Raw genomic sequence first — 21,126 nt, 5'->3', positions numbered from 1 at the left:
TTTTAGTTCTTAACACCTAAAGAAATCTCTCAAGGCAGTGGAGCACTCAGGACATCTGTGTGTCTCTGCCTTCAATAGGAGTCAGGTTGGCATAAGAGTTACCTTAGACATTGATGTTGTGTGCCACTTATATGCTGGCAAATGTCATTGCATCCTGGCAACTACTATGATATTCTTCCTGGTAATTGCCATTACAATCTGTTTCCGATAAAGGCATAAAATGTCTGATTGCATGCAGTGAACTTGTCCCATACCTAGTCTTTCTGTGGCACCTTTAACCTGGGCCTGATAGATGAAATTCTCCAAGAACATAATCAGGTAATTGTCTCTTGGGGAGGAAGGGCTGATGCTTACATTAAGCCAAGGAACTATTGATTCTACTAAAGCTTGTTGAAATATGCTGATTCTGTGTTGAAACTGCACCTTTTACTCACTCTCTGCCCTTGAATAAATTTGCCATCTACTCACACATGCATTACAGTAGTCAGCAGAAGGCATGTACTAAAGATAAAATAGTGACATATGAAAAACGACCCAACAAGTAGAGACCAGCTTCTAGTAAACTGAATCTGCGTTTAAATTGGCAACTGTACAAACTCTCCTACATAAAGTCTTTGTGCACACAGGCCTTTTTATTTGATACATCTTTTCTCTCTGTAGCATATCTGTCCATGCTGTTAGAAATAAATCAACCTTTCTACTGAGGGCCGACTGAACACAATCTGACTTTCATCGTTTTACATTACTTCAAAAATATAACAAGGTCCATGAAGCTCAAATCATTACTGCACCTCTGAACAGCCCCACTTTTCATTCATACCAGAACAATAGTAAACCTTCAGACAGAAAACCTATAAGTGACCATGGCTGTCCAAACTATATCAGCTAAAGCTGACTCCTATAGATGGCACTCTGGAGGTTTCAGTACAAAAGACTTTAAGTCTCTATTTTCATACATCCATAAGTTCTCTTCAGGGATACTAAGTATCCAAACATGGTTTCTATGATCAGATTCAAAGTCTTTCCATTGTTAATTATCTATGATTCCACTTCTCTAAGAATATATATATGTCAATGTAACCTAAATATTACCTGTGCTGTAAAGTTTTATTAACTTTCTATATCCAGCCATATCTGCTGCTAAACTGAACTGACCCTCTTTGATGTTGTTCCAATGCCTTGTGCTCATAACAGCCTATGAATCACCTGATCATAACTCATGTCCTGATTATGAACTCTAGGTTTCTAAACTGCTACTAGTTCCCAATCAGGCACTTTATATAATTCCCTAAAATAAGAGGCTTCAGTTTTCCACATGTACCAAAATTATAAGATCTGAAAATAAAATCATCTTTTACTGTCATTCTAAACCACAAAGTTTCTTCTAAAAATAATTATAATAAGAATGTGTTAAGTAGATGCTTGAAAGACAATCTGAACTAATTACATTCAATTTACAAGGTAGAATAATGGTGAACATTCTGGAGTTCAAAAATAAACCAATCTCATAAAATATAATATTTTTCATCATAGAATGACAAAACGAGTACAATATACTGGACCTGGACACACGTCTACAGCACCAAAATTTTGTGGGCAGAAAATGGATATCCAGGAAGTTATGGGACATAGCTCTTCTTATGAGGCTACAAGCATTCAAAGGATAGGTAGTGAATTCATAGTACATCCTTTAAAAAATTTTAATGTGAATCTCAAAGGAAGACAAAAATAATGATTCATGTGTGAAGACATTTATTACAATTAAATGAAAAATTATGGCCCCACATAATCATATATGAAACCTGAATGAGTGACTTATAGTGCTTTTTCACTGGTTCCAACCACTGTGTTTCATTTACTAACAGTGATGAATGTTTACAATAAAATTTAAATGACTATTCTTCTTGAATGGACTTTGTGCCTGATGTCAAGACCAGAGTTCTTCTCCGGTCTTAACAAAATGATGTAGCACTTGGGAGCAAAGATCAAGCCAAGGAGTGTTGTTTGGAAGCCAAGATAGAAAAGACTTTCATGGCCACCATGAGCTTCCCCTTTGTGCTATGGTAGACAGCAAAGAAGGTGACCCACACACAGAAGAATACTTGCATGCTGAATGACAGGAACTTGGCTTCATTGAATGTGTCTGGCAGATTCCTAGACAAGTAGGCCAAGCCATAGCTCAGAAGTGCCAACAAGCAGAGGTATCCCAGGACACAGTGGAAGGCAACCTCTGAACCCTTGTTGCACAGAAGGATGATGTGACCATGTTCAGCATGAGCATCTTGATCAATGAAGGGTGGAGAGGTAAACAGCCAGATCCCACAGAGAACAAGTTGGATGAGTGTGCAGATGGGAATGATGAGATTAGGGGCCCTTGATACCATCAACCACCTCACCATTCTAGCTGGAACAGTGACCTTGAAGGCAATCACCACAGTTAGATGTGAAATGATTCACAGAGTACTTAAATATTTATGTCTGAAACAATAAATGAAGGTGATTATGGAAGTATCTCAATGAGCCAAGGCTGAGTAACAGCTTAGGAGGCAATTCAAACAGGTAGGCTTGATTCAGTCTTTTTCATTTCTAAACAGCTATGGATCATTGTGTGAAGTGTCCAGAAAGTCACTGTGAAAATTCAGAGAAGATTCACTGTCTGCAGAAATCTGTGAGCTTTGTGGCCTCTGATGATCCCTTGGGCATGGCTTTCTCCATCACAGCACTGTGCTTCTGTGCACTCACAGCTGGGGTCCTTTTAGTCTTTGTGAAGCACAGAGACACACCCATTGTCAAGGCCAATAAGAGGACTCGCAGCTACACCCTGCTTTTGACCCTCATCATCTGTTTCCTCAGTTCCCTGCTCTTCATTGGACAGCCCAACACCACCACCTGCATCTTGCAGCAGACAGCATTTGCAGTTTTGTTTACTGTGGCTCTCTCCACAGTGTTGGCTAAAAAATAAAAAAAATATTTTAAAAAATTGAAAATTTCATTTCCTTCAAGAGAAATCATTCAAGTAAACATAACCAATACACCAAGATACCAAGGTATGTTGATATATCTGATTTGAATATCTTTAAAAAGCTAGCCACACATTTTCAGTTTTTGAGTATATTCAAATTTACTGTCCTTAAAGCAAAGAGCACTTGAAAATGATCCTTAACTTCATAAAGCTGTAGTACTGTTCAAAAGCATTTTAACTCATCAGGATCTATTGCTCATTCTTTTCCTCTGAGAAATAGATATGGAAAATCTAACTGTTAATAATAAAGAGATTATGAAGAAATCTGTGAGCCAATATCTAACATGAACTCAATATTGATTTAATAAAATGTTCCTTTTTCCTTCCAAGCCATTTAGAGGGAGTAGTACTCATCATTATGCATTTACACATGAAGGGAAACAAGTATTTTTTCATGTGCTTATTGATAATATATTCTAAAAATTATTATACACAATAGGAATGTCACAGAATATAATTAAAGATCACATTTTTGATATTATGACATACAGGAACACATATTACCTGCCAGGGGAGGAATGCTTCTCCTTGTCTATTAGCATATGGTTGCTCCTGGATTTGCTGAAGATTCATCTTATGGAGACTGTAGGCCAAGGCATGCACTGCATTGTATATATTGTAGGCCTCTTCAATCATGGCTGGGTCAAAAGTGTGTCTGGGTAGTAACTGCAAAGAAGCATTAGGTTGGCAGTTCTCCAAGAGTTGACAATTAGACTTAGAAGATGGTCATTTGAAGAATAAAAACCAAATTTTAGGAAGATAAATATCTTTTGGGTATTTGTGAGGATTAACTGTTCGAATAAAATTGGTAAACTCAACCATCTCTTCATAGTGGTGTGAAAAAATGAGGCTGCCATGAAATGACTCTAACATGAAATAATCTGAACAACTGTCGACATCCCATGGAAAGTTCAAGATCCAGACCTTCCATGTCACTAAGAGCTTTGCAATGCGAAACATTAAACTTTGTGAATAAACCATGTCTCCATAAATGACAACCACATTTGGTGATGATTTTTGAATCACTTCCAGATCTTGCCATGATTTAGTGGAAGCTGGAATAAAGTTCGCAGGGATCATTTTCCTAAAGACTATGCAGATGCTATTCCTCTCCATATGTTCTATAAGGTCTGACAGAATATGAATTCCTCTGTGGTCATCTGGGAAGATCAGACCAACCCAAGACCAGCTAAAGTGAAGCCTCAAAGAGACTGTGGCAAGGGACAGAGATGTGTCCTTGTGGCCCATCTGATGGAGAAAATTAAACTGAACTTGATATTCAAAACAGAATCAAAATATCCAAAAGTGCGCTGTAGAGAAAACAAAATTGAAAACCAGTAAGAATATTGACATAAAACATAAACTAATCCCTGAATCAAGAGATGGAGACAGTCAGAATGAAGATCTATTAATCATATTTCAAAATGTAAAAATATTGCCAAGTGTTTCACAAATTACTCACATATCTCTGGTTTAAGTAACCTTGTATGTCTTTTTTTTTTTTGTGGGGGAGAGGGTTTTTGAGGCAGGGTTTCTCTATGTAGCCCTGACTGTCCTGGACTTGCTTATATAAACCAGGCTGGCCTCAAATTTACAGCAATCCTCCTGCCTCTGCCTCCCAAGTGCTGAGATTAAAGGCGTGCGCCACCACTGCCTGTCTTATCCAGCTTTCCTTCATTCTATTTCAAGTTCTCGACATATGGATGTATCATCAATTACCTTCATACTTTCCTTTGATATGTGATTAATTCAAGTGCCAGTATTTTACATTTTAAGACACCTATAATGTCAACAATGATACCTGACTCCTAGTTCCCAACCTTCTCCCCTCACCTGAGGTATTCTGTAGAGCTGTAGCAGTGTTGGAACAAGAAGAGATGTTGTCCATGCAGTTGCTGTGAATACAACGGGGGAATTTTTGTTCTCTCCACAGCTGCAATTTGGTATAAGTCTCCCCTTCCTTGATATCCAAGGAAGGGCTTGATAAAAAAAAAAAGTATCCAATTGAAAAGGTATAACATTATAAACATCAATGCCCAGAGTTGTGTTGGGTAGAATATGAGGGTTTCTGTTGATCTCCTCAGTGGCAAAAATCAGTGCCAGATACAAATTGTAGCTCTTAAACTTTATACCTGCAAAGATTGCGTAATATCATGCAGTAGAAAGAGTTAGACAATACAGCCTTCCTATTTACTGCAATGTTTTTCATAATTCAAATGCCAATGTTTTTATAAATTCAGTATTTTAACATATTTTCATGTTTGTCAGATATAAGTATATGCATTTCAAATATCTAGGAGTATATAAAATACTACAGTAAAGACAGTCATTAATTTTGATCGCCATATAGAGAAACCCTGTCTGGTAAACCAAAACCAAAGCTAAGCAGAACAAATCAAAACATGATAATGCTTGGCATTTCAGCCTCTGCATATATGAAATGTCACTATATCTTGATGAAATCATTAAGTCTCCATTGAAAATAAAGAAGAGCACAAAGATAAATCAAAGCAGATAATTTCCAATTATTTCATTTCTATGATAGTTTGCATAGGGTTGTGGCCTAGAGCACACTATGAAGAAAGGAGGCATTGAATTCCTACGGATATTACTGATTCTGCCTCTCAATTTCTCAAAATTTATGTGAAATCACAGCCAAACGTATATTACCTTTGTGTGTATCTGTGAACTGTGTGCATCACTTATGTGGATGTGAGTCTCTGTGTAGGTACAAGTGTCACTAACCATGAGAGTAAGACAGCAAAGGACATCCAGTGTCCTTATGTCTGTCCATATAATTTCACATAGTTTCTAGTTATATTTCAATGAAATATTGGCTAAATAACTGAGTTATTTTATTGATTGGCACAGAGTTGGGCCATGAAACTTGGCTTGCCTGAAACACAGTCTTTAAACAGTTCTAGCCTTGAGATTACTAAGATACTTGCTGCTTCTACTTCCCCAGCACTGGACAGAATACAGAGAACAACATCAACTAACTAAATAGAATTTTCAGCACAAAATCCCAGCACTCTAGGCAGTAAACTCTTAGGGAGTAACCTCTCCCTCCTTTTACCCTGCTTATGATCACTGGGTTACCTGAGTACACTCATGGTTCTTTGGGAGATCTGAATTCAGATCCTCAGACTGCCACCCTGAACATTTTATTTTATTAGGCCTATTTTATTCTGTCTCATAATAACAAAGTGAGACCAAAACTTATACACTTAAAAACGCCAAAGTATTCTTTCTGTATGTTGAGTAAGAGATTAATCGTACATAAAATCTGCCTGAAAATGAGAAAACATAGACCATCTTTAGATATTATATTCCTCTGTACAATGCTAGCCTATTAGTCACATAGGGTTTTCTTCTTTTTCAGATGGATTCTTTATGTGTATGTGTGTTTGTTTGTTTTTCCTTTTTATGGCTACCGAACTGTAACACATCTGACATACACTCTAGCTAAAAGAACATTGTACTTATTCTTCCTTTCCAATATTCACTTTCTGGTATGCCATTGAGATTTCAGATTGCATGCCATAAGGTGTGTACCTTTTAATCTTAATGAATGTGTCCAGAAACTCCATGCAAATGGAAGAAAAAAAGTAACATTGTATATATAATAATTTAAATTTAAAAAGGAATAAGTTGTATTTTGCATGGTGAAATAACAAAAACCAACAAATTTAGGAACAGTGTGACAGACTAAAGTCTGTATGCAAAAACTTTCAATTAAAATAAAATTTAAAATCTATGATAAAGAATACTCAAATCAAAATACCAGGCACAAATATGAACCAGACTAGAAGTCTGTTCATCTCAATGAACTCAAATATAATTACAATACTCATTCTTAGTCATATTAAACATGTCAAATATGATACATCTATCAAATTTATGGTCTAGACTATATTCAGATAAGTACAAGATTGGATTCTGCAGAACTTATTAATAACATTCTGTTGCTCAGGATAGTCTGTACTAGAATTACAGAACATGAAGAAATGAACTAGGGATGTTTTAACTCTCCTGGCTATATTTCGTAGTACTAAGCATTGCAGTGCATTCTACTGAAGAAAATTAAAGTAACCATCACTCTTGTTCATCTATGTACCATGAGGGATCCAGTAATGACTGGCTTCATATGATATGTCCTCTGGTACAAAGGGGGCCACACATTGTATGTGGAGACACCTTTTTTCTGGTGTAACATAAGGTCTACCCATGGTATGGAACACATACTTGGCCCTATAAAAATAGCTACAATCTGTGGCTATGTAAGTCAAAAACTCAAGTGAGGAACAGTTATTCTTCTAAATGGACACAGCATGAAATCAAGTCCTAATGAGTTATCAGTGTACCCATGGATTGATTAATATACCCCTCAGTCCTCATCAGAGAAGCTCATTTTGCATTGGGTGGCAAATAATTCAGAAACCAATGAGTGACCATGGTACACAGAAAAATAGACTATGATGTTCTCAGGCATAAATGTAGCTTACATATCGCAACTCTACACACAAGGCAGAGGATCATAGCTGAAGAGAAGGGGGGAAATTGTAAGGTCCAGAGGCTCTGAATAACCACCAGGAAGATATACTTTCTGTGCATAAAAGTTGTACATTTGAACTCATAATGATTGTGGAAGCATTACAAGATCATGAGTGATCAAATAAGACAAAAATACAATCATAGAGAAAGATATGTGCATGAAATCTACAGCCTAAGTGAGATTCTACTGAGATTTGTTAGGAGCTAGGAGAAAGATAATCAGTTTCTTCACTGATGTTACCACAAGAAGATCAGACACACTCAAGGGAAGACTCCAATTGCAATAGTACATATAGAACACAAACTGTATTTGATTTCAAAAAACAAAAGAAGCACTAAGTTATTGTGGCATGGGGTAGAGAAGAAGAGGAAAATTATTAGAGGATGGGGTAGTATGGGGTAATATGATAAAAATATTTTGTATGGAATTATTAAGAATTAATTAACAATTATTTGGCTATTTGAGATAGGATTTTCCTGTGTAGTCTGGCTTTCCTGTACGCAGTTCAAAGACCAGCTTGGTCTCAACTCAAAAATATTTTCCTGCTTCTGCCTTCAAGAGTGCTGGGATTAAAGGTATTACAACCATTAACAGCTATTAATAAATACTTTTAAAGGAAAATATAAGGTAAAATTATGTCTAATGGGGGAACATTTGTCAGAAATATAAACACAGTTTTGCCAATAGACGATATAGAGTCAAATCCATTCATATATAAGTATATCAATATGTATCATTTTAGTAATTTCATGTGTGTAACCAAAGGTTTGCAAACACATTATAGAGTGCAATCATTACTACATATTTCATGATAAAGAACAAGAGAGGCTCTAAGCTTCAACACACAAAACAATGATAAGGAGATATAAACCTTATGATAAAGATTTCATCCATTTTTAAGATTAATGTTTTGACAGCACATAGTGTATGATAGAAATGTACAGTTCATATATTATGGTTAAGACCATGGTCAAATTCAACAAAATCTTATTTGATACTTTCTCATTCTTTCCATACAGTGAGTTTGAAATTTACATTCCATACAGGTTAAAAATTCATCTTGACTAATAAATTTAATGTACCTATGTGTTTGTGAACATATATGATATCTTTCTTTTATAATGATATGATGTCTTACTTTTTCTTTTTTTTTCTATTTTCTCCACATCTTGACATGCAAACAAATTCATTCCCCATCCCTCACCAACTTTGTCAAAGAAACTTGAAAACTTTAAAAAGCAAACATACCATTATCATTATTTAAAAAAAAAAAACAGGGAAGCTAGGTTTGATAGTACAACCCAATAAACCACCATTCAAGAGGCAAAAGCAGGTGGTTCTCTGAGCTCATGTGCACTTCTTTTATTAAGAAAGAAAAGAAAGTGTGAAAATTAGAATGACGAAAGAAAGAAAGAAAGAAAGAAAGAAAAAGGAAGGGAGGGAGGGAGAAACGGAAAAAGGGATGGATGGACGAAGAGAATGATGGGGAGGGAGGCAGTATTTATTTATTTTTTTATTTATTACTTTTTAGATATTAGAATAGCTATAGCAGATTGCTTCTTGGGTTCATTTACTTGTCCTCTTTCCAACCATTTAAAATGAGGCAATGAAAATCTTTGATGGTGAAGTATGGTTCATGTATTCAGAAGAATATGTGTATTGCTTTCTGAACAACTGTGTTAGCTTGTGTCTTCATTTGAGAATTGAGTCCATTGATATTGATAGATATCACTGAATACGGATTATTAATTCCCATTATTTGTTTGTTGTTATTGCTGTTGGTGGTGGTGGTTTTAGTAGTGGTGTTTGTATCTTTGGATGGGGGGTGTTTGTGTCTGTATGTGTGTTTCGTTTGTCTGTCTTCCTGTCTGTGTTTGTGTGCTTCTTGTTTTTTCGGTTTCACTGATGAAAGATTCATTACTTCCTGTGTTTGTTCATGTGTGCATAGTTTTTCTCCTTGGGATGTGGTTTTCTTTCTTGTATCTGTTTATGGCTGGTTTGTGGATTTAAAATTTTTTTTTAATTTAGTCTTGAAATATCCTCTTTTGTCAAAAAAGCTGGTTGACAGTTTTGCCAGGTTTAGTACTCTTGTATAGTGTCTGTGGTCTCTTAGTGTTCACAAGACAGCTATAAAGGGCCACCTTAATTTTATAGTCTCTCTTGTGAGGTCAGTTATAAGTTTAATAGGTCTGCCTTCATATATTACTTGGCCATTTCTACTTGCAGCTTTTAAGATGCTTTCTTTGATCTGTATGTTTAGTGTTTTGACTATTAACTGGTAAGAAGGCTTACTTTTCTGGCCCAATCTATTTTATATTCAGGAAGCTTCTTCTACCTTTATAGGCATGTCCTATAAAGAAGAAATTTTTCTTCTATGATTTTGTTAAAGATGTTTTCTTAATCTTTGATCTGGGATTCTTCCTTATCTTTTATTCCTATGACTCCTAGTATTGACCTTTTCATAGTCTTCCAGATTTCCTGGATATTTTGTGTCCAGAGTTTTTTTAATGAAGCATTTTCTTTGGCCAAAGTTTATTCTATCATATTTTCTATGCCTGAGATTCTCTCTCCCAGCTATTTTATTCTGTTAGTGATACTCATGTTTGTAGTTTCTATTGGCTTACCTAGATTTTCCTTCTCCAGTATTACCTCAGTTTGTGTTTTCTATATTGCTGCCATTTCCATTTTCAGGTCTCGAACAGCTTTATTCATTTATTTTACTTGTTCATTTGTTTGCTTGTCTTTTTTGTCAATATCTTTAAGATATTTATTCAGTGCTTCTTTACAGAACTCTATCAATTTCATAAGGGTGTTTTTTTGAACTTTTAATTTTTATTTAATTAATTTATTCAGATTATATCTCAATTGTTTCCCCCTCACTTGTATCCTCCTGTTCCTCCTTCCCTCCCACTTTCACACTATTCCCCTCCCCTAGGTCTGTGACTGAGATGGACCTCATCCCCCACTGTATGGTCATAGGCTATCAAGTCTCATCTTGGTAGCCTGCTTATCCTTTCTCTGAGTGCCACTAGGCCTCCCCACTAAAGGGAAGTGGTCAAATATGGAGCACTAGAATTCATGTCAGAGTCAGTCCCCACTCTCCACACAACCATGGAGAATGTCTTGACCATTGGCTAGATCTGAGTAGGGGTTCAATGTTTACTGCATCTATTGTCCTTGGTTGGTGCAGTACGTTGAGAAGAATCCCCTGCCCATCATGTTGTTCTCCTTGTAGGTGTCTAGGACCCTCTGGATCCTTCTATTTCCCCATTCTCCCATATTTCTCTCACCTAGAGTCCCAATAGAATGTCATCACATCTATCCCAATCTCCTGGTAAGTGAAGACTTTCATGTGACATCCATAAGGGTGTTTTTAAGGTGTCTTTTTTGTTGGAATTTTTGGACCTTACTGTAGTATCCAATAGTTTCTCAGATCATGAGGCTGGATATCTTTTCTGGTTTTCACTATATGCTGGGATCCCAAAAAGTAGACTCTGATTCCAGGGAAGAACGGACTTGCTAGTAAGGTGAAAGCAAGCAGGCAAAGAACACAACTTGCTTCTTCCATTTCCTTATATAACCAAAAATACTCACAAGTGTACACTCCTTTTTAGGGTTTTAGTTAATTCCAGATGTTCTAAAGTTGATAACCAAGAAAAGCCATCATAGAATCCCTCTCTACATATAGAAAATGTATTTATTAGAACAACATACAGGCGGTGGTGGTACAGCTAATATACCAGTGGTTGCTTGTGAAGAGAAGGTCTAAGAATCTAGTAGTTCTTCATTCCACAAGGCTGTATGTCTCACTTGTCTTCAGTATATTCTGAATTTCATAGAAGTTGATGGTAATGCCAGTGAAAGCATGGTCTAGCTAATGAGGTAAGAGCAAGCAGGCTAAGAGCAAAAGCTTCTTTCTTCCATGTCCCTATATAGGCTTTCAGTAGAAGATGTGGCTCAATTAGAGGTGGGTATTCCCAACTCTAAAGATCTAGGTTAAAGATGTATATTTCCACAATGGGGATCTTGATAAAAAGTGGATTTTTCCACTTCAAATTTAGCAAAAATTTTCTCATAGGTTTTCACTATTTGGGGATTTTTGGTTAATTTTAGATGTAGTCAAGTTGAAAACCAAGAATTGCCATCACACCTGTGTATAAATGTATTGTGCAAGAAAAATACACACTTATTGTAACAACTGGTGTCCCAAAAGGCAGTATCTTTACATTATTTCGTAGGAACATCTTGCTCTGTGTGTTTAACACGGGGCTGATGTGGAAGCAGGAAACGAGAAAGGTTCTATTGATGGGACAGTGATATACTGAAGGACAGAAGATAATAGTGATAGGCAAAATGAAAGTAGAAGAGTGAAATACTGAAGCTGTGCGCCTTAACCAGAGGAAAGCACAGGAGAACAGGAGATATCAAGGAATGGAGTGAAGGGCTAACTTAAGGATAGGAATGTGAATAAGTCATATGGGAATCTAATACTCTACAACCTAATTAAATGAAAACTAAAATATTGAAAAAAGTTATTTGAGCAGAAGTAACTTAACAGAATGGGCAATGTCATTTCCAAAATGGAGAGATTATTAAATGAAAATCCCAGTGCCAACCATGGGGTAACACTCTAAGTTATTGGCCAGGTGGACCCCAGATACATATCTCTCTTTCTCTAGACCTGAGAAAATTTTGAGTATTTTTACATTAAATATATATTTAAATTATTTTTACTTTTGATATTATGATATAATTATAACATTCCCCCTCCTTCTCTTCCCTCTAGAATTTCCCATTCACTTCCTCCACCCAACCCTGTGGGGATCAGTCATTGAGTGTTTTATATGCCTATACCTTGAAAGGGATATTTTTTTTCCTATCACTGATTAATAAATTTGGTCTTTAAATCTGTTTGTACGTTCCACTTTTCCTTTGTTATTTTTATGTCTATTTTATCTCAGTGTCTTCATTCATTATGTTATCTACAACCCGTGGTATTCTGTCTATCACTTGATCCATTCCACTGCTAGCTCATTCCACCAATCTTTTTGAGTTATTGAGCTATCCTTTAGAAAAAAATTTAATTTGACTTGTATTCATTTTATTCTTTTATAGAATTCCTTTTTCATATATTGTATTGATTCTCTGATTTCATTTAAATGTTTATTTGTATTCTTTTCAAATTCATGCTTTGCACTCTTGCTTATACATGTAAAATAGGGACATAAGCAAATAACTATATACCAGAATTTATTGTTACCAGACCCACACAGTAAATAACAAGTGAAAAAGGCCTGTTAGGATTTGGTTTTGAGAATTGAAACTCGGTCCTCTGAATACTGGTTACTCTGGATATTCAGTCTCCTACAACAATCTTTGTGCATTTTTGTGTATGTGATGTTTTCCAACCCTGATCCCTCTTGCTCCTTTCATTGCACTCCTAAACTTAGACAGATTTGAGTCTAAACAACATGACCTCAGTGACACCTTCTTTATTTCCACATCAATTCAGGTCATTTACTTATTCAATATCGTATACCAATCATCTAGCAGATTTAGCATTAAAATACCCAGTAGATATAGGCTCAGCGTTCATATTTCACAGTACTTATTTTTCACTTATTTTGAAACAGTGAGAAACTGAAGCTAAATTAAACAACATGAGAACGATAAGTATATTTTCACATACCTGCAAGATGGCCTATTATAGAATTCTCAAAACTCATAATTTTGTATAATTTTAAAAATTTTGAGAAATAAAGCAATTCTAATGTAATTGGAGTACACATCATAGATCCTCAAACTAAAGAAATCCTAATGAATCAGTTCAGTAAATTTGTTTGACACTAGCTAGTGACATTTGAAGGAGGTTTTTCTTTGTTTGTTTTTCTTTAATTTTTTGGTGTAAATGTTACTTTCATTTCCTCAGATGTAGAGTGACATGAGAGCTGTACTCAAGCTTCACTAATGGACTCTCGACTGAGCCCAGAATGTTTCTACTTAACTATCCCTATGCCTGGGCTTGGAAGATTCTCAGCTCCAAACAATCTCATCTTCTGAAAGTCTAGACATTGAAGGCTTCACCTTCCAGCCTCCATCTGCTATGCCAGGCCTACAGTGTTTCATCCTCTAAGTCTTACTGCTGAATAAACTCACTCTTTATAGCTCTTTCTGAACTTCAGCTAGCTGCTTCAACTCAATTGATCTGGCTCACTGATTCAAGTTGGCTTCTCTTAGCTTCTGACTGAATTGTTTTGCTTGGAAAAAATTGTCTTTGAACTTCTTGAACTGAATGGTACTGACCGAACAAACTGAAGGAAACTGCAGGAACTCAACCGAACTTCCTCAAACTCATCCCCACCTCTCTCTTTGCACTAGTCTTTTTTCTTTCTGTTAATATGAGGGTTGGGCATAGCCTGTCTCTGACTCACTCTGTCAAATCTTTCTCTGATTCGTTACCTTGTCTGCCTCTCAGTTAGACGCCATTGCTCGGTTTAAAGGTTTATACTAAGACTATATCTGTATTCTAGCCAGAGAGATTAAAGGAATATACTAAAAGAATGTGTGAATTAAAACTGGATCACACAGGCCTAGGTCTTTGTATGCGGTTGCTTGCCAGAGTAGCCATGTTACTAGAGTAAAATTCCTCTATAGTTTGGTTCATTTCCTATCATCTGTTATCTGTCCGTGCATTCAAAGACATTAGCTAAAATAAATATTAACTTGGAAAGCTAACATAGAAAATAAGGCATGCCTTTATATATTTAATTATCCAGGCTTCAGAATACCAATGCATTCTGCAATTTGTCAATAACTACGTAACAACCTCATATTTTAAGTTGCATATAAAATTTAAATTTCAAAATGAAGAGTTAAAATATGTATTGGAATGTAAGTTTCATATATATATAATGTCTCCAAACTTCACACACATGTTCTACCCTTGATATATACTTCTGTGCTTTGGAGAGCCATGATGCTGAGTCCTTTGAATGTGCTTTTCAGAAGAACTTATGCTCAGCACTAACCGATGTAGATGGACTAAAATCAAACGATTGGACTGAATGAGTATGGTACTCCTTTCATCGGTGCTCAGTACCGTTTCCCACAGACTCCCTATATGTCTGATTATTTTTCAGAGTTGCACCCACTACTACAACCATTGTTACTATTATATCAGATACCTACCTGCGGCAAGAGCTTTGGCAGGCACACGGCGTGAGAATAGCAGTAAGTTCGTGAGACGTGGAACTGCACACGAGATATGGTCCTTTCTCTTCCTCAGCTTCATGTGGCGAATGTCAGGAGTGGCGCAGCTGGCCGTCACAATCCCTTTCATTTTGGTCTTCCTGGGGAAATGGTATTATTATCCCTGGGGAGTCACATGAATAGCAAAAAGGAAGTCCTGTTTTGAATATTAATTTCAGAATGAAAATTTTTATACAGAAGAGTCTTTCCTGGCAAAAGTAGGTGAAGACGCTGCAGGATCAGGGGGCTGCCTGAGCAACTAAACTTGCATATGGGATTAAAATTCTGCCGCAGAGAAAGACCCCAAGATACGGTTAAAACAGTTAAAACAGGTTTTAATGTTTGACAACTCAACTCCAAACTATGTAAGGAATAATGCATGTAAAAAAGGGTCTTCAGAGTTTTTCTCACCAGATTATTTCAGGGCACTCATGTCAGTGCCACACTGCTGTGTGCTTGCAAGATCTTCGTTGTCACAGTATTTAAATTGCTGCAATAACCTTAAAGAGGCTTTCCTGAGCTGGCTGTTGGCTAGAATCAGAATAAACGAGTGACAGCAGGGATACATGGACATAATTATCATTCCAAGAACAAATAGCAGTGTGTCTTCTTGCCAAAAAAAGTATATTTCCATGGCCAGACCTATAAAATATAAGATTAAGAGGATGATAAAAGAAATCAAAACCTTCATGGCTTTCACATGGACTTCTGTGTTGAGGTCTTGGGATCGTGACACATTCAATTGCATCTGTTTCTTGTGTCTCCAAAGGGAAATGATCAACAGGAGACATGTAATGACAGCAATCAGAAAGAAGAAAACAATTCCAAATTGAAAAATGATGTGATTAATAAGTAACTCATTTGCCTGTAGGTGAATGTGCCAGGACATGTTTGTATATTTCATTTTAGTGTCATTAATCGGCTTCACAATTTGTGGAATATCAATAAGCAATGAGACAAGAAGGCATCCTATTAGAAAGGTAAAAATTCTATCAGCTCTCCTTTTAAGCCAGATAAATACATAATGAGAAAAGTTTGCTATCTTCAGGAAGTAGAAGATGCTGAGGCTAGTGGCAAACCAGATGCTCAGGTGGTTCAAAATTACCCATAAATAATTGATGCATTCATATAGGATACTATAGGTAAGTTTATGTATAGAGAATAACTTTATATATATGTCAATAATTACTATCCATATGATACAAATCCTGGAAGTTGCCAAGCCAGTGAGAATGAAGCCAATCTTAGAGAGCTTCCTGTTCTTGGCACAGTCTTTGCAGTTCACAAGCGCAATGAATATGTTTCCTAAAACTCCCAGCACAGCTTCACAAGTGGCAACAAACAGAAGAACGCTTTCTGCTGCACTTAGCATCTCTGAGTTTCCATAAGATTGCTCCTGCTGTAATTAATGAAGACGTACCTGCTGTAGAACGTTTCATAGATTGGCTGCTTGATAGAGGAGTGACTTTCTCTTCTTTATTTAATGAACACATAAAACTACCTAGGATTTGCCTGTGGATATATTAAAAATCATCTCCATAGGCTTCCTTGCTATTGCTTCTGTAGGATTTAGTGAGTCCATGGAAAGTCAGTTGACTTACTGCCTGCTTGAAATTTGTTAATAACCAAATGAGTTTCTGTTTCAGGAATTTAACATGATCCACTAAAACTATTTTGCCTATTAAAACTCAGCTATGGAGCAGAAGTTTCAGGCATATGCTTCACAATACTATGTACAACAGAAACAAGTGTGTATCTTTTCAAATACCAGCCATCGGTATGAGCTTGAAATGGTGTCACATAGGTATCTACAGACAGCTAAGATCCCAGGAGGCTAAGCTAGGAGAATTGTATTCATTTGAGCCAAAACAAGTTCATTGAAAAAGGAAAAAACGAAACTCCATACTCTAGGTAGAAGGAAAAAATGAAGAAAGAAAGAAAAAGATAAGAAAGAAACCAAAAAAAAAAAAAAAGGAAAGAAAAATATGTATTGCTTTAAAACCATAGTTCATATATGTAAAGAAATATAATATAGAGAAGCAGTAAATGAATGTATATACTTACTCTTTGAAATGATCATTTTAATTAAAACTTAATAAAATTCTTATCTAAATTATGGAATTAGCAGTTTTCACTGAGCTGGTACTATGTCTCACATGCTGACAATCATGTTATTGCTTTCATGACTGAATTCATGATGGTCACTTTTGATGTGAAAAGGTCTTACAAATAGCTCCTTCAGTTAGCATGTTTCGTTTTGATAACCTTTATACTTTCATTCCTTTAATAATTATTTTCCAAGTGATCAAATACAGCAAGCTCTCTTTTTTTTTTTTTTGCCACTGAGGAAATATAGATAGAAGTTTTAAGCTTTTTTGATTCATGGAACATGCATTCAACAAAGGCAGGAAAGCCTAAATTAAACCCATTGGTTATTCTAAACGTCAACAATAAAATCTAGCACGTAATGAATGCTAGAAACCAGGCACTTATATTGCCTGCCCCGGTGAACTCATAACAGCAGGATACATCCTCACTAGCTGCCAAGATGAGACACGTTTCCAACACCACCAAGAGCTGTACATCCTCCCTATGTCCAGACAGTATGTCGCCTTACAAAAATCCAGTACCTCCTTTCCCCGTTCTCCTTCACTCTCCACCCTCACACAGGGCAGCCTCTGTATACCGCTGTCCCCCATGAACCTATTATGATGAGAGGAACATGATGATGTTGCAATGGTGTGTGACTTTGTGGCCACATCACATAGATCATAAATGAGTCTTTATTACTTTCTGAGCACTATGGTCGACAGTTTACTCTCATTCTTTATTTCAACTTCAAAGCATGCGTTTATGATTGATACTATTTTTATCTTAATTTTTATTGTTTTGTATTTTGGAAGGTTTTTTTTGTTTCTGTTTGAGTTTTTAAGTTTTGAGCAAAAGTATTGCTATATATTTCAGTTTCTATAATATTCTGAAATAAAAAGAATACATATTTCATATATATATATATAATATATATTATATATAATGATTCACTTGAACCTATAAAAACTTCATGTACACTTAGTACACAAAACTGGTTAAATGAGTCCTGTTGCTGTGTTGGGGTCTATGAAAATCCCCTTAACAAATGAGGGTTAAGGCCCTCATTTTCATGGACATGGAAACATGTATTATTTTTTACTAAATATCTGTTTGATTTTCTTAAAATTCTTGCAATGATGATTAGGCACTTTCATATTACGACACAGGTATTGAGAAGACTGGACACAGAAGTTCAATGATATTTTCAAAGCCAGGTTAAAATATATGAATGTTAGCTACTAATCATAAGTAGGTCCTCAGGATGAAAGCTGGAAAGCTTCCAGCTTCCCTTTGGAGCATTGGTCCCATCTATCACAAAGAGACTTAGAGTTTACCACCACACGCAGCCCTTACTACGTTGCAAAACCTCTCCCTGCTCCCTGCTTAAACAGTGATTTTGATGTTTCTAATTGAAAATAGAAGTTTAATGGCCAGAGATTGCACTAATCATGTCTCATATTTAGTTGTTCAACATCATTTTTAATATGTAAAGACCAATGTTCAGTTCAGATTAATATAATTAACATTGTAACTTATTCATGTTTATTTCCCCCGCCCCCCCGATGTGCTATAGTATTTGCTATAAAATTTGTTTCAGATACATTGTATGTATCATTTCATTAAAATCTTCATTCATGAGAATCTGGACCTATCTGTATATAATTCTAAGCCTCCAAACGAGGTTTCAATATATGGAGAGATCTCAGATTAATAGTTTGATGATGTACCAAACCTTAAAAAAACAGTAACAAACCTTAAAAAAACAGTAACAAATCAAACCCAGAGACAAGAGATACAAACAAATAACAGAAATAAAACAACAACAAAAATTTATAGAAAGAATAGCTGAAAAAGAGAATTAATTTTTTTGAAATATAAAAAAGATAAATTGTTATCTATATTACTTGAAAGAAAGAGAACACTCAAATTAATAAGATTAGAAATGAGAAATTATAACAAGATAAAATTTAAGAAATCAAAATGACATACTTTACAAACCTCTGTCCCACAAAATTGGAAACTACAAAAGAAATAGGCATACTTCTAATAACATAACAGGTACCAAAATTAAACAATATTTAATAAATAATTTAAGCAGATCTATAATCAGCAATAATAAAAAGTATCTCAACCAAAAATGGTCAGGACCATATAGATTTATCCCCAAGATTTTACCAGAAATTTAGGAAAGAATTTATATCAACACTCTGCAAATTATTCCATGAACAGAAACAAAATAAAATCTAATTTTAAAAAAATTGTTAAGTTTAGTGTCAGAGCCAATCATACAGGAATGGAATTGAGGCAAGGAAGTGAGCTACCTGATGTAGCCCCCCACTGTAATATCTGTGATGGGTGTGCCCTAGTACGCAAAGTCCCTAGAACTTTGTAGCACATCTCTAGATTGCTTCTTGTTGCTGAGTGCTCTTCTATGCTTGTATTTCCTGTGTCCATATCTAATATATATATATATATATATATATATATATATATATATATATATATATATTTCATGTGGCTTTCTCAACCCCTCCTGAGGAATAACTAAATCTGCTAGGAATTTTGTGTTTTTTTCACTTTTCATTGACACATAAACTTCACTAAGATAGAAAGAGGCCTGAGACAGGTTGATAGATCAAGCATGCTTTCACTCTATGTGTAAGGATAAAGTCACAGGTCTCTGTATACAAAGACAACTGACAGTAACTAATATTGGAATGAAATCCAGAAAAATTATTGTCCTGAAATCACTATGAACTGAGAGACTATGCACCATGTAATTTACAGCACTGGAAAGCAAGAAGCAGATAAAAATACCAAGCTGAAAATTTAGTGCTAAAGAAGCCAAATGGATATTGTCCAAAGTTTTACTCTGTAAAGAATATTGAATATATTTGGCAAAGAATGCTGCCTATATGAACTCAAATATTTATCACAATGAAAGTTGTAATGAGTTACTTTCAAAATAAAGACACAGCCAACAACAGCAACAATAAAAGTCAATGCATCTAATTAAAAAAGTCAGACCTGAAAAGTGAGCCAGAGTTTCAAGCCCACACTCACACAGTTTGTGAAAATACTGGGAATGCTTTCATCTCAGTTACTCAAGGACTACACATTTTTTTTACATATTCTGGTTTTTTATTTAACATTTTTCTGAGTACCTCAATTATTGCATAGGAAATTTAAAAATGCAACTAGATCCATATTTGTCACCATGCACAAAACTCAAGCCCAAGTGGATTAAAGACTTCAACACAAAACCAGAGACATTAAATCGGTTAGGCAAAAAAAGTGGGGAAGAGCCTGGAACATATTGGCACAGGAGACAACTTTCTGAACAGAACACCAACAGCCCAGGCCTTAAGGTCAACAATCAATAAACAGGACCTCATGAGGCTGAGAAGCTTCTGTAAGGCAGGAGACGCTGCCAACAGAACAAAGTGACAGCCTGCAGACCGGGAAAAGATCTTCAGCAACCTTACATCTGACAAAGGTCTAATATCCAAAATATATAAAGACTCAAGAAATTAAACACCACCAACCAAATAACCCAATTGAGAAATGGGACTTAGAACTAAACAGAACAATAGAACCAAGAGAAATCTCCCTGAAAACTGTGATAATTCTTTACATCTACTAAGTAGTGTAATGGTTGCAACCACAGTGGCTTTTTATTGTCAATCTCCAGAATAGTTACTGGAATACAAACAGAGGTCTCAAAGATTGCCTGTATGATTAGTAAAAATTATTATAACAAAATTATTAGCAAAATTAGTCAAGAGATGAGTGAATTGAGGACCACAATTTCACAAAATAAATCTACTAAAGATTATTTGTTCCTCAAGCATAATCTTGGTAGGCAACAATTTACTAGTGTGTATTGTTTTAATGTGTCAAATGTTTCTCATACTAGTGTTGATCAAATTAATAATTTGAATTGATAGACAAAATCTCTCAGGTGCCTTTGAATGGCCATCATTATTAGGATGGCTGTTCCCTATCCTTGGTTCTCTGTTAGATGTCCTTATACTCCTTTTATGCTTACTTGTAGTACATAATTAGAGCAGCCATAGAGGCATTAAATTCAACCACTATTTTGTCTTTAACATTTTAGCAAAGAAGATATGTCTAAGGATACAAGCTCCTCATGCTCATGAATAAGCAGCAGAGGACCCAGGAATGTTCAAATTGCAGGGTTTTATCCTTA

At 35.6% G+C, this 21,126-nt stretch overlaps 2 protein-coding genes across 2 annotated transcripts in view; both read right to left on the bottom strand.

Moving 5' to 3' along the window:
* LOC311587898 (vomeronasal type-2 receptor 116-like) overlaps positions 1-14,878 on the bottom strand; it is a gene marked incomplete at its 5' end in the record, with an annotated part of 47,223 nt that extends 32,345 nt beyond the window's left edge. The window contains one exon of the mRNA XM_084765244.1: positions 14,766-14,878. Within this exon, the coding sequence (XP_084621370.1) occupies positions 14,766-14,878 (113 nt within the window). The remainder of the gene's footprint in view (positions 1-14,765) is intronic.
* Positions 14,879-15,240: 362 nt separating this feature from the next.
* On the bottom strand, positions 15,241-16,197 carry LOC311587803 (taste receptor type 2 member 104-like; the record flags this gene model as incomplete). The annotated part of the gene is made up of 1 exon (XM_084765002.1): positions 15,241-16,197. The coding sequence occupies one exon, from the start codon at positions 16,195-16,197 to the stop codon at positions 15,241-15,243; it is 957 nt and encodes a 318-aa protein (XP_084621128.1).
* Between the last annotated feature and the right edge of the window lie 4,929 nt (positions 16,198-21,126).

Source organism: Acomys minous (genome assembly GCF_964271855.1).
Source record: "Acomys minous genome assembly, chromosome: 17".
NCBI classification, from domain to species: domain Eukaryota; kingdom Metazoa; phylum Chordata; class Mammalia; order Rodentia; family Muridae; genus Acomys; species Acomys minous.
Note: the sequence above shows the minus strand (reverse complement) of the source record. Positions and strands in the feature narration are given on the sequence as shown.